This window comes from Leptodactylus fuscus, chromosome 3 (genome assembly GCF_031893055.1).
Source record: "Leptodactylus fuscus isolate aLepFus1 chromosome 3, aLepFus1.hap2, whole genome shotgun sequence".
In the NCBI taxonomy this organism is placed as follows: Eukaryota; Metazoa; Chordata; class Amphibia; order Anura; family Leptodactylidae; genus Leptodactylus; species Leptodactylus fuscus.
Window position 1 is genome coordinate 163,639,988 of NC_134267.1, and position 15,433 is coordinate 163,655,420.

General features: G+C 38.5%; 1 protein-coding gene across 1 annotated transcript in view; it reads right to left on the reverse strand.

Annotated features, from left to right (window-relative positions):
* PRKCI (protein kinase C iota) overlaps window positions 1–15,433 on the reverse strand; it is a 64,041-nt gene that overhangs the window by 10,987 nt on the left and 37,621 nt on the right. The window contains exons 6-13 of the mRNA XM_075268705.1: window positions 15,207–15,344; window positions 15,015–15,066; window positions 14,170–14,228; window positions 12,438–12,614; window positions 10,312–10,409; window positions 7,575–7,661; window positions 5,429–5,564; window positions 811–898 (exon numbers count right to left, since the gene is read on the reverse strand). Of these exons, the coding sequence (XP_075124806.1) occupies window positions 811–898; window positions 5,429–5,564; window positions 7,575–7,661; window positions 10,312–10,409; window positions 12,438–12,614; window positions 14,170–14,228; window positions 15,015–15,066; window positions 15,207–15,344 (835 nt within the window). The remainder of the gene's footprint in view (window positions 1–810; window positions 899–5,428; window positions 5,565–7,574; window positions 7,662–10,311; window positions 10,410–12,437; window positions 12,615–14,169; window positions 14,229–15,014; window positions 15,067–15,206; window positions 15,345–15,433) is intronic.

Sequence of the window (15,433 nt, forward strand, 5' to 3'; positions counted from 1 at the left end):
TTTGAGTCCCTAAAATATAGGATATGAACCATATGATTCAATAGGTCTTGCCAATTCAACAGTTTGTTATAACAAACTCTGATTTATCTAAATTATAAAAAATTACAACTAGCATGAAGACAATGAATCAAACTACTCGGCTCCATCTGCTCTATACCATCCTGCAGATCACACATCATGTTCCCCTCAATGGAATTTTTTCATCAAAGACCACCTTTTAATATGGAAATCACCAAGGCAAGCAGCTGATCTTATTATACGTCCACATTCTCTCAAATGTTCTAAAAATCATTCATAGAAAGAACTACATTCATGTAACAAAAAAAAAAAAAAAAAAAAAAAAAAAACCTATAACACAGACTTAACCTATGTAAGTCTGGCTTCACAACTAATGTTGACTTTTGTCATAGGTATGTGTCATATATGGACATTTACATCAGTGGAGTACCCCAAGGTATCTATTCAACAGAGGATAGTGACTGATTCCGTACAGAGACATCCATCACGCATAGGATATTATGGCCTCTATTAAACAGACACCTTATCGTACCCAGAAGGATTGCGTAATGTAGTCTACCATACTATACGATCTTTTTTTTTTTTTCGGTGTCTCAAGGTATACCAATCACACAGAAGCCAAATGGACGCTCTTAATTTCTGTTTAACCAATGAAGCTTGTACATCAGAAGCTTTCCCAATGTACATGCTAAACATAAGAAAAATACTGGATGTGAACACAGCCACAGTCACACTGTAGTCATCATCAGCAGAAATACACGTGTATGTATGTATATTTAGATGGTTCTTTACCATAATCCTCTCCACGCAGGATCTCAGGGGCAATGTAATTTGGAGTACCACAGAATGTGCTCGTAGTGTCTCCTGGCCGTAAGCCTTCCTTTAAAACATAATAGACAAAAATCAGCAAACATGCACAATACATCCAGGAACTTAATTTAACATCATAAAACATGTAAAAAAATAAAATTTGCACAGAGAAAGAAAAAAAATGTACATTGTGTCCATAAGGGGTTAAAAATGCTAATTTCAAAGAGGGAATGGCCCTGTACAAGTAAATCATATTTAAAAAAATTCTACCTATCTTTATGTATGTGTGTATGTTCTTTGATGACAGTGGCTGAAATAAGACGGTCTGCTCTGCTATTTCATGTAGCAAAAAAGACGCAATAGAAGCGAAAAAGTGGATTATTCAATGGATGGGTATCTAAGGGTACAGTTCTTTTTTATGGACATCTATGGGGTGAAGAATTTATATTATATCTTCTTTCCTGACAGACACAATGTCAAAGTAGCCTTAGCTAGAACACACACACACACGTGGAAATGAACTGAAGGTGTAATAATGTGGGAAAGGAGCTGAAGACAATTTATCATGTGCCTAAGTAAGTAATTAATAATATACACACACTATGGCACAAGATTTCCCAGTGGTGCCATGCTGTGTAGTTCTATCTACCTGAACCACTCAGTGAAACAGAAGGCAGCGCCGTTCAATCATCAGGCCACATAAAAACAACTAAAAGCAAAGAAATGCAGCCAACAATGGTGGGATTAATGCAGTCTCAGCACTGAGACAATACAACCAGTAGACTAAAGCAGACAGCATCCATGTGGTAAAGCACCTTCAGCAGGGAGAGGGTGAGAACCAGAACAATAGTAGAAAATATCAGGAGAACAATAAGGGAGAGGTCAGGCAAAAATACAGCAACAAAAGTATGTCTTTATATGTAGGTGTGTGTATATAGGGAACATATAGGTGAAATGGCATCATAGCACAGCTTCAGGAGTAAAGTGGTTGGGTTCTCTCAATGATAAAGTTTCAAATTTATTTTTTTTTCAAAGAAAAATAATTGCAGCAGAACCAGCAAATCTGGGGATTATCCCACAAATTGCATGGCAGAAACCCCTCTCCAGGCAAAAGGGCTTGCAATAGAAAAAACTGTCTGGTCTGTCAGCAACTTGTATGAATGGAAAATGTCCTTATATTGGAAAAAGCAGTACACTACTGTACTGCTTTTTCCAATAAAAGGACATTTTCCATCCATATAACTTGCTGACAGACCGGATTGTTTTTTATATATGTACATACATACACCGTATATACTCGAGTATAAGCCGACCCGAATATAGGCCGAGACCCCTAATTTTACTACAAAAAAATGTGAAAACTTATTGACTCGAGTATAAGCCTAGGGGGGAAATTCAGCAGCTACTGGACAATTTCAAAAATTAAAATGGTTGGAGTTTTTGGGTGCAGTAGATGCTGGGTGCTGGAGAAGGGGAGTTTTGGTTGTCTGTCTGCCTTCCTTGAGCTTGAGGACTGAGTTTTTTTTCCCCCACTTGGAAATCAGCCTGGCTGAATATAGGGTATCTACAGTGCTCCTATTAACCCCTGCAGATACCCTATATTCAGTAGACCGGGCACTTTCAGACACAGGGATACCTAATGTGTATGTATTTAAAGCGGGTTTTTTTACGATTTTATAGGAGATTCTATACATTATTATTGCAGCTGGTCATAGGCCCCCCTCCCCCCTCCAAAAAAATATATTTATTTTTTTTGCTTGACTCGAGTATAAGCCGAGGGAGGATTTTTCAGCACAAAACCTGTGCTGAAAAACTCGGCTTATACTCGAGCATATACGTTATATATACACATCTGAGATGAGAACTGAAAGCCTATTACTAGACTATGACAGTTCCTGTTGCACTTCATAACTATTCTGTGCCCACTGTCCATCCTTATATTGAAGAGTGATTTTGTGCTGTCTCCCACAGGACTCTTACATAAAAAAAAAAAAAAAAAAAAAAAAAAAAAAAAAAAGAGATGGGACGTAGAAGAGATGACTTGGCAGCAAGATAGCATATCAATATATGCCTATAGACAGAAACAATAATGTATATATCCAACTCACTCTTATTTGTATTGATCCAGAAAGCGGAATGTAAGAGCAGCACTGGAGTAACACATTGTTACATTAACCAATTATGTTACGCTAGGGAAAAATATTCTTGGTTGATGAAATGCTATCAGTTCTGCTTCTGGATCAATAATCTTTTAACTTACTGAAGTGTGCAAAATAGACAATGGAGCTACACAAACTGTTATAATACAGGGATGTCATCCTACCACTAACAATTATACAGGAAATGTATAAAAAAAAAAAAAAAAGCACTGGCAGAGGCCAAGATGTGGATTATGTAGACAACAAAAACATTGAAATATCTTTAAGACTGCAGTAGCTAAGACACTATGCTACACACTTGGTCAGAATGTCCTCTGATGTTTCCTTGCAGGGTGTCTGTAAACTACAGGCCTATAGGACAAGTGACGTCCACGGAAACTTCTGCCATGACACTCTGGGCACACGGTTTTTGTGTTGATGGTAATGCCAGAAGACGTTTGGAACTGTGTAGTTATTAAAGAGAACCTACCAGGTTCTTTGAGACACTAAACCACCCACAGGTTCTTATAGACCAGGGCTTTATTGTCCTACATTGCCCTAGTTTAAAGCCATCTGTGCCCACATATTTAAAAAAAAAAAACTAAACAAAAAAACACCACCACCAAACCTTTGTACTTACTCAGTGGACTCATCTTCTCTAATGCTCTTGGTGCTTGCACAGTTCTACAGTGAAGGCAGGAAGATACACCCCAACTTCCCTGACATGCGCCTAGGGTCTGGCACACGTATTGAAGTCAAAGTCTATACCTCTGGTTTCAGTGAAGAACAGCGCCAGCGTGGACAGTACAGTGGCAGGGTGAGTAAAAAGCTTTTTATTTTTAGTGTGGGTACATATGGCTTTATAGCAAAGTGATTTGGAGTTCCTTAAGGACCTCTGGGTGGTTTAGTGTCCCAAATTGCATTGACAGGTTCCCTATAGGTTGGCAGAGCTTCAGAATCTGGTACATTAGGAAAAAGACAATTGCAACAGCATGACAAAGGACTGGAACAACCAAAAACAAATAAACAAGTTTCTGCTCACACTGTGGGTGTCCCCACTATCCAGGCAGTTATAGTTGCTGAGAATCAGAAAGCATATCAGCACCTCCATGTCAAGCAGAATTTATCCCGTTCACCCTCATTCCCATCAGCTTGAGCAATTTAAAGCTATTTGTCATGTATATTTATTGTTCAGTGGCGTAATAGTACGGCATTACAGAGTAGCTGTGCCTGCTAAGTCACTGCCGCATGACAGCTGTATTAGAAAAGCGGGACCTGGCCTCATTGTCGGAGTCAGAAAGAACTGAAATTTTGGCAGATTAACTCTTTAGATGCCGTGAAAAATACTGACCAAAGTGGCTAGAGATTGTCTCCATCCCTTACCCTCCTTTTCTTTTCTGTAACATAAGCAGAGGTTTTTCCTTGCGCTTTATGTTGCCCTACAATTTTTATGCTACATAGTATCAGGTCAGCGATACGCATCTGTATTATACACTAGGGCTGGGCAATTATTTGAAAAAATATCTAAAGTCAGTAGTTCTGAACTTGCCGACATTGATTATTTCAGTTATCTTGCATCAATTCTACCCTGCATCCAGTACTATTAACTAAATTCAGTGGCCTAGCGTAGCATATAAATAGAAAAAATGGTATGTAAAAGGAGGAGTGTCCTACAATAATTATTCATTAATTGTAACGGAGATAACATGTTCAATTAATTAATTAATTAAACTGTCTAGCTCTAATTACACACACATACAATAGATTACATATAGTACCATGACAGTAGCATTTAGAAGGAAGATGATATATTACTATGTTGTACACCGAATCATTAGTACCGTGCCGTGTGCGTTTACACTGTAATCCTAATACTACATTACAACAAAAACAGGGGGTCAGAGTACACCTAGTGTATACAATATGCTGCTAGAGGGTTCTTATTCTGTTAATGGATGTAGGACTGATACCGTATACTGTATAGTATGAGAACAGCAGTCTATAGATCGCATACATTACATCAGCCAAATACAGTACAGATACACACAATCTATAAAACATGTGAACATAGAATAAGATGCAGGGTTTGGGATTCTTTTTTTTTTTTGCAACAGCCAGTGCTATCCATGCCAGCACATCTTTACGACACACAAGGCAATCTCTATGTAGCATAAACTGATATTACTTTTCTCAGCATGGGACATGTTCAAATCCTTTTAGGACCATCTGGTAAGAAGACTTGGGTGATCATACAATGTGTGCTGCATCAAAGCAAAAGGGTTTAATTTCTGTTATAACAACCACCTCAAACCAGGCATTCCCCCCATTCTTCCCAAACGACGACAACCCATTCATTACGTAGAACACATGATAGCGGATAAAGTGCTTTGTTTGCTTGGAGTGATTGTAGTCACAGAAAGACTTCGCTTCAGTGGACAAATACCATAAAGCATTTTCCTCACCTTGCACATGCCATAGTCAGTAAGTTTTATGTGCCCTTCAGAATCCAATAAGACGTTGTCCAGCTTTAAATCTCTATAAATAATTCCTCGCTCGTGGAGGTAGTTTAATGCCAGACTGATTTCTGCAGAGTAAAACCTAGAGGGAGGAAAGCACAAGTCTATTACCACCAGAACTGGCTGGAAGGGGATAATATATATTTATTATATATAATATATATAATAGCAATATCTGTAGAACTGGACTAATCCTATATGGATGACATGAATACGTTTGCTATCCAGGACCAGCTAGTAACATAATGGTAACTATGTGCAAAGATCAGTCACTGGACTCCGAGGCCTATAAAGTCTCTCAGTAAAAATTAAACTGTTCATTGGAAAGTGTGTATTCTCTTGTGAAAATATTTTATGTGCTGCAGTAGTGCAGGGACAGTCATTGGGATTCACTGGCTGCTATTTTTCAATATTAAAGTGCATCTACTGTTAAATTTGATAAATTATTTTTCATTACTGCAGCCCCATTCCCGTGAAGCGCCCCCACACAGGAGGCTAGTCCAACTAGTGGGCTGAATTCAGATCCATTGGAAGTGTATGCCACAGTATACAGACAGACCCCTAGTGCTAACAATTGTTAGTTTACAGGTTCATATGTGCAGGAGAATCTGGAACCTATACAAAGAAAAGGAGCAGCCAAGTTTTATCACATTAGGAAAATGTTCCTTTTTTAACGGTTAAAAAAAATAAAGCGATTAAGCAAAGCTCAACAAATGCTATGTATTTTTATTTGCTTTGCCACCATTTCCTTTTTTAACACAAACATGTATAACTGCATAAGCACTTGGCATTCACGTTTTCTACATATACCATACACACACTGCGACAGCCTGGTCAGTAATTGTAACTCAGGAACTACAATGAGAAGAAATGAGACAGACACTGTACACAGCTGTGCCTGTGCTTGCAACAAGAAAATGCTTCAAGGTTGCCATTGTTATCAACATTTCTTATTACAGAGTTTGCTTTATATATTTTTTGTGACTATCCTTGAGAAAGAAAAAAAACTTGGGTTAAGTGATTTTTTTCCATTTTACTGCAGCTGACTTGTAGATTGGGACAGGGTCAGCAGAGGCTGGAGGATTTAATGACAGCTCTATTATACTGCTACAGGCTTAGATAAAACAGAAAAACAACACTACACAACATAGATAAGGCTCTGTATACAGCTCTCCTGCCACTACCAGGTCTCTGGGGGATGGGGCTGTACTCTCATCACTTCCACAGAAACTCTAATAGTCTATGACATTTCCCTTGTCAATTATCTCCTATTCATTGCAGCTGCCATAAAGCATATAGACCCTGCCGTCTTGTCTATATAGACAATACAGGAAGGAAGTCTCTAATATGGCCAAAGTTTTAAATAAAAGAATCGCTATAACAATTTAAATAGCAAATGTTTTTTCTCTTCTAAGGGTTAAGGCCTTATGCACACTATCAAGTGCAATGTCAGTGTGTTAGCCATGCTTTGCAAGGCTAGCACTCTGGTCTATTCATTTCTATGGCCCCACACACATGGCCATGTATTTTCACGGTCCATGAGCCCATGGCAAACATTCAGAACAGGTCCCTATTATTGTACATTTTGCAGGCCATGTTCACTGACTGCAGTGAATCGGGTCGTGGAGCCACAGGTAGCACACAGATGTCATACATGGGCTGTCTGTGCAGTTTAATCATGGCTTGGCTACATGCAAACGGCCATGTGCGTGTAGCCTTAGGCTCAGTTCTCATCTGCTTTGGAGTGTAGGTTTGGAGCCTTCGTTGCAAATTCTGTCAAACAGTCCATCAGGCACCACTGGTATTAGTCATGCCAAGAAACTGGCACTTCAGCTACTTTCAATGATCTACTCTTATGGCTGAGCAGAACATTGGGAATATCCAATGCAAATGTGAACTCAGCCTAACCTTTAAATCCATTAAACTAAAATTAAATGTAAGATTCCCATTTTATTTGTACGACAGCAGACATGGCTACAACTACAATGATTTGGAGTACAGCGATTGTGAACGTGAGTTATAATACTATTGAGTTAACTTCGTAAGTTCTCCTTTTTTCTGTGTTTAGTTTGGTAAAGCAATATAAACAAACCTCGCATGTTCTTCAGGAAGTTTCCTTTGACGCTGCATGTGAAACATCAAATCTCCTCCATTTACATATTCAATAACGAAAAACAGTCTGAAACAAAAAGCAAAACATGCACAATTCATAAATACAGTAAATATAGAAACAAATGTCATCACCAATTATTATTTCACCTAGTTATTATGTACACAGAGGGATTATCAATTGGTCTAAAGAAATTGGTATGGTGTGCACCAGGCAAAGCTGCAGTGACCAGGGAACCCCCTTCTATGGCAGTATGAAATGTGGACAAGTTGGCCACTTTCAGACCGATATTGAAAAACAAATGGTATTGTTCATATAATAAAAAGTTGTAACATTTTTCAATATACTTTCTGAATCAATTCCTCACAGTTTTGTAGATCTCTGCTTGCTGTTATTGTTTACCACTGGTGGATGAAATTCTGACCATGGTCATGTGATGTACAGTCCATGGTCATGTGATGAGCACATGGGTGCACAGCTCGTTATAGTCACAGCACAGTAATCAGACATCTGCCTGGTAATCGTGCTCATCACATGACCATGGACCGTAAATCACATGACCATGGTCAGAGTTTTATCCACTAGAAGTAACAGAATGAATGACAACAGGCAGAGATCTAGAAAACTGTGAGGAATTGATACAGAAAGTGTATTGGAAAATTGTATATCTTTTTACTATACAAACAATAACATTTAACCTATTTAACTCGTTTTACTAGATAAAAATGCCCTGTAGGTATTCAAAATTAATTCCATTAATATGATAATATTATAAGCATCTGTATGATATAAAATCTGCAAAGATTCAGTCCTCTATGTAGGTGATCCAACCGCATACAGCAATTCTATGCACAGGTTTCATGTAGATCTGTTTGAAAAATAGAAATATTTAAAGTTTATCTGTCATTTCATTTGAATTGACAGGATAAGCTGGCGCGTGTGTGTGTGTTCACATGATGAGTAACACCATTTCTGGTCATTATATGACTTGTACTGTATTTGGAAGTTTCCAGCAGCCCCCCCCCTCTTCTGGAGGATGAAGACTAACTGTGATACACTGTACACAGCGAGTAGAGGAGAAACCTGCTCTGTAACAGACTCGCTCACTCAACCCCCAGAACATGACGAACTTGGACTACAAAGTTGAACGGCACAGAGAGCACATACACGATATCCGTGTGCCACCTGTGCCTTCACTGACACATTAATTGACTTCAGTGAGCCCAAACTGATACTGAATGTTTGCTTTATCTTTATTGGATCTGAAAACTGTCTTGGACCACAGATTTCAAGCTGGGCCTTACAAATAGATTGCTATTCTTCCCTTTATCATACTTCTCATAGCACATATCAATTTGTGTATTAATTATATTTTGGGAGAAGTGGCCAAGGTTTTCCTCTACGTGGCAGAGGATTGTAAATTTATTCTGTTGGTTATCACAGTTAAAAGGGTTTTCCAGATTCACAATACTGATGGTTGATCAGCTGACCGAAGCAGATATGGCACTGCACCCTCTTTATTGTTTACAAGGGTCCATTTACCCCAATGTCGTTTCATAGTAGCAGTGGTGCAGAGGATTGTACATTTTTCAGTAAAGAGCAGTCTCCAACGCTCACCAATCTGATGGCTTACTCTAGTGGTACAGTAGACCAACAGTATTCTGCAGCCATGAAAACCCTTTTAACTGTTGCCAAACATGAAGATGTCCTGCTGTCTTAGGGCTAAATTTTTTTTTCTCTTTTTTTTTTTCTAATTATTTCCCTGTAGATAACCTTGCACAAATTGCATACCTCTGAAATAAAATGCATCAATGTCTGCATAAGACAACATATAATAATGACCAATTTTCCCTTCCTCAAAAGGGTAAGCATCTTCTGTAGAGATGGAGGAAGACGGGCAGGATTGTGGAGTTGGTAGGCCAAACCACAGACTCGGACTCCTTTTCTTTTTTTTTTTCCAGAGCCCGACTCCAACCCCTGGCCAGGGTCAGACAGAAGCAACTAAACTCAATTTATAAAATAAATCTACTGATTGAATTGCTAAGACAATAAATATACAACAAACTATACATCTAATTACATAATATTATTGTATAATCTAATTAAAAAATAATTAACCATTTAATTTTGAAGCCAGAGTCAGTAACTTTTTTTTCCCCCCCAACTTGGAATCCGTAGCCTTGGAGATAAGACAAGGAAAATAAAAGTTTTCACATTCTTACATAAGCTTTTTGACCAGAATCTTTAGTTTGCTCATATTAGTAGTGTGTGTGTGTGATGCTATTGTGTTGTGGCTCAAATTAGCTTTTTGGTCTTAAAAACCCATAGTCTACAAAACCAGCATTTTTCGTATTCTAGAACGGGAGGATAACAAATAACATAAATGGCAAAAAACTATTTACAGGGCCCCACATAGCGTAAATGCCACGGAAAAAAGTGCAGTGTTTTCCAGTCCCTGCGAATCCCATCCACATTTTCTGTGAAACGTGTTTGCAGGAAAAGTCGCAATGTATTGCAGCTGCGTTTTTTCCCCCACATATAAACTATAAACTAATCCACTAACAATTCAGCAAATGTTTGTTGCGGAGCTCACAGTCAAAAAATGTGATCCCAGTGCAAGGCCATACATCAACACCACAAAAGAGACAGCCATCTAGATTTATTCAGTACATTATCTGCAGTATGAAATCTGGGGTTAGTGCAGGGTATTACGCATTACCTGCTTTCTGTTTGGAAACAGGAGTGAAGGCCGACAAGGAAAGGGTGGTTTGAGGCTTGTTCAAACACATGCTTCTCTGTTTGAACCCAGTCAATATCCTAGATACGTAAAAACAACAATGAAATAAAAAAATACTTGCACACAGACCAACATCCAAACAAAAATGAAGGGTTAACATCCGGATCCAAAAAGGAGTCAAATGTTTATCCAATTCGGTTCATTGTATTAATGTTTACTGTTCCTCATGGCTGGCTGGTTGGCACAGGTACCAGGAAAAAAGGGGCATGGGGGGGGCACTAAAGAGGTAGTATAGTTTTGACTGCAGAAAAGTGTTTGGAATAACAATAACCTGAAGGCGTCATCACACCATGAGGAAAGTGAACACATCCTCTATACACCACCTTCCATACCCTTAGTGTGCATCAAATGAGAGCGTGTATCACACATCTTCAAAGAGGTTACAGAACTTAACCTTTATTAAGAAAACGACAAGACATTGCCACTCGTTTAATGTATATTGTTGGCTGAAATTGCAAGTTAAATGGTATTGTGTGAACACGCAAATTTAGGCAGAATTCACACTGAAGGCTTATGCCCAGGATTTTAAGGAACGGAGGTGTATTCCATATTCCCAAAGATATGATACTCATTGCTGCTGTGGATTTCACGATCGTTTATGCCAGTAAATGAATGTAACTCTGGCAGTCCGGTAGCCCTGCCCACACTACGCCATCTTTAAGGAAAGTGGCGGGTCCTGTGTAAAAACACAACTTGTCACAATTTCTGTTGCAAGAGGAATTTAAAAAGTTGCAACCTTTTTATGCCACAAGGAGGCAGTATAAACGTAACACTCATGTAACCTAAAAAAAAGGCACATTTATCCTGTACATAGATAAAGCAGTAACATCTTTAGCAATAGCAGTCCAATATAAACAAGTAATAGATGATATGTAAGGCAGCACATAAAATATAGACTACTGAATTATGCTGGGTTCATAAAGTGAGGGATAAATTAAAGATAAAGCTACACCTTTGACACAAGTTGGCAGAACATGTCGGACAGCGGCCGTCAACATGGAGAAGGAAATAAGCTGCTGACAAATTGTTAAGGCAGCAGCTCATCTCCCACCGGAGCAAAGGGTCACGCATTTTGAAATCCAACATGGTTAATCGTTCTTTTGACTTCTGGTCTATTATTCGCAAGAGCTCTGGTCATAAGGAGTCAGCGCACTCACTATATTATGTAGGAACATGAGGAGTGATTAAAGGAGTTGTCCAGGACTCAGACATTTTGAAATGAGTATAGCAATTGATTAGACTTGCCAAGTGAATCTTTTTTTGCAATATGGGGACAGCACCATAATGGTCACATTAGCAGAGTACCCTGAGCACGTGTGCGAGTATGTACTGCACAGTTGACAATAGAGGATGACATAGTGCATTACATACTAGAGTCATCGCACAGTGCACAGCAGAGATGGGTAGGGACTGCAGAGAGAACACAGTCCTCAGTGTAGGAGAAGAAGCAAAGGACAGGCTGATGGAACTCTCTGGTATATGCAACGTCACAGGAAGAACCAAGGAAGATCATGTGACCCTCTGGGAACGACAATAATGGGACCATTATGGGACTGAAATCATACTGCAAAAATTCTTCACTTAGTAAGATATATCAATTGCTGTACTCATCTCAAAAAGTCTAGATCCTGGACAACCCCTTTAAGCAATTATAAATTTCAGTAAACTGGATAACTACTTCATATTCTCCATTGGGGTACCAGGTCTTTGTACACTTTGATGTGCATGAGTTTGAAGGTACCATCACTGCTCAGCTACTCATTGTCTTACAACATGCCCGATCCAGTGTTCTCAAAGGAGATAAGCCACCACTTAACCTGCTGAGGATTTGTGTACACTTGGTATAACAGAGCATCATGTGTATGGGGGAGTTAGGACAAATATGTGCTGGCCCAATGAGCATTTATAAGCACTCTTAATTGTACAACCAAGTTAAATGAAGAAATGCTGGCGATTAGATAAGGAAGAGTCAAACTATTGATCAGACAGTCAAACATATAGAAGGAGGATAAACTTTATATCATATCAATTTATTTAATAAGACATACCTCATCATCATTCACTAGTTCTTTTTTCACGACCTTCATTGCATAGATGCGCTCAGTCTTTTTTAACTGTACCAGCAGGACCTTTGCATAGCTTCCTCTTCCAATAACTCTGAGCAGATCAAAATCTTGCAGTCCTAAGCTGGAGGGGGGCTTGTCACTGTCCCTGCTGTTCCTTGCCTGTTTTAATAAAAAGTGGGGGGAGTTCAAAGGGATCTGATTAAAGCTGCCATTTCTTATCATAGCACCATTTTGTAGCTATTCATTCAGGATTGCTAGGAAAGAAGGGGATAGCCCAGGAATAGCAGCTTTCATGAAAGACTCCTGAGGACAAATGCAGCTAAGCATACAGAATGTATTATTGTAGGGATAGAAAGAGAAGGAAGCCAGAAAGAAGAAATATCACCAAAGTACGCTTGTTCAATCTGCTGCATTCACTTCATTACCATCAAAACCAGGCTTTCTTCACAGCATGAATGCATCCTAGAAAAGTGGGTTACGGCATCATTTCTTATTTCTAAAATGTATCTACAGCCCAACAGGAGTCTTACGAAAGCACCAGCAAAAAGAAGGTACATTTCTAAGACAATCTACTAGACTGCCTTCCTTCATTACAAAAACAGTCTCACCACACCTGAAAATTCAGGCCTGACTCCTTTTTCCATATAATCTATACAAGACAGATTTAGAAGATGAGATCTGACGTTCTTTTCTGAAAGGACCATACATTTTAAAGCTTCTATAGCGGATTCCTATATGCTTGCAATACATGGATAGTAAGGTTGTCATCTGTGAATTTCTTACACAAAGGTGTATTTACACAGCCTTGTACTCTATCTGTATTCGACTCTGTACACATCACAAGTTACGGCTACTTCAAAAGGTATAAATGAGGAGTATTTCCCAAAGCATTTATTATATGCCTCTGTGCAGGCATGTATAGCACTATCTAGCTATTGACTTCCATTGTAAAAAAAAAAAAAAACAACAACAACAAAAAAAAAAAAAAAACATTTTCAATTTTACATATTAACCATCTTCGCCACCAACCCACTGACTATTGCAATAATTATTTTTTTTTTAGATAAGTTATGTTTGATATCTCAGGTGTTTGATAACTTGATCGGATAACCCCTACCATTTTCCAAAAGTGGTATGAGTGGTGTTACAATGAAAAAATTAATTGCTACACTTTTGTAATAGTATGTTGGCAGAGTTGAAAATCCCAATTGAACAACTTTTTTGACACCAGAATTCTGGAGTCCACCATAATTGAATCACTGATCATCTTGGCCTGGACCTAAGCAGCATATACAGCACATTCAGGCCCAGATTACCTTACCAAAAATAAAAACAATGAAAATTGAAAAAGCTTACAGTAAAGATGATATCAAACTGAGCAATTCCGAAGGCATGACCGTACCCAGTTCCAAGAAATATATCCAATTTAAAGTACACTGGGTAATAAAAGCTGCAGATATATGACAGGTCACTGTTGTCCTATACAAGCAATGTATTTTCTTCTGGCAGTACAGCAGTGAACATACAATTACTGGCACAGAGCATGCTATTATGGCCTATTTCACTTGTTTTCATCTAGAGGGATGTCGTACTCCCACACAAATGACCAAGCAATGTCAGGTTACAAGTGTTATAGAATATCAAAACACAATAAGAAGTAGAAAGGCAACAAAAAGAAGGCTGTGCCACATAATAAGTTTTAAAAACAATTTACCTCTTTCTCTTCACCATCTTGGTCTATATTATTCTGACTTCTATGCCTGTAAGTAGATTCTGGGGGGGGGGAAAGTTACTTTTTTAGCGTTCATCATTCCAGTCTTATTCTTGAAAAGTATGGGAACTGTGTGCCAATATTAGAGTACTTAGTGACAGCAATATTTTCCTATGGGGCTTCAGTTAGATGGGCTATGTAAATATACCAAGGGAAATCTGTGACATCACATCTGGCCTGGCAGTCCCCAGTTAGCTAACATCTGTCATGCAGTAATTTCTGCAAATTCTTCATTTTATGCACCGCTCTATAGAGATGCATGTAAGCCATTATTGATGTGTTTTGGAATGAAGCACCTTAGTGTTCAATTTTTTTCAGGTCTGTAATTTTATGAGAACAGAGAAACATACATGCCAAGATATATCCCAGTATTGAAATGGCAGATGTGAGCATAATATATTCACCTACACCCGACTACGGAGCGTGAACTACTCACATTATAGTAACCATTCTACTTGCTGAAAATAACTGAACATTAAAAACATTGCCAAATCCATGGTAAACACAATCTAAAAGTGCCCATAAGCCTTCAACAGCTGTTGGATGAATGCACCTTTGGCCAACAGAATGTCCTCCCCAATACACATGTGTACTCTGTTTAGCAGAGCATACACGAGTTGTCAGTATGGAGATAGGGATAAGTCACATAAGAGAGAAGTCTCTCTGTGGCAACATGCTGGACCATTGTCTCTGCCAACATTGTGCAAGTCCCAGGTAACATGTGTAAGGGTTTTTTTTTTGTTTTTTTTTTACTGTATATAGCATAATGGTTTTATGTGGCTACGCACCTGGTTCAACTTGTGGATTCATGCTTGGTGTTTCCATTGGGATAATAGGTTCCTGAAATGATCATATAAACAATGCTGTATTACATATATGCACATCTATACTTTTTATTAAAAAAGAAAAATTACCAAAAGGTAGAAAGAAATTATAATTATATATTTAGTATTACTTTACAAGAAAACGCAATTACTTACTGCTATTGTGTGTCTTCCACATTCAATGCTGACAAGTTTGTGGCATTTCTTATGAACCAGCAGCTTACAGTTAATACATTTGTAACCTTGCCGTCCTAGCCCCCATATTCGGTCAGTACAGATGGCACAGTGTGCTCGCTGGGAAGAGATACACACAAATAAAACAGAACTCCATGACCCTAAATATACATAACACTTTTTAGTGTACTCATTTCTACACAGTCCAC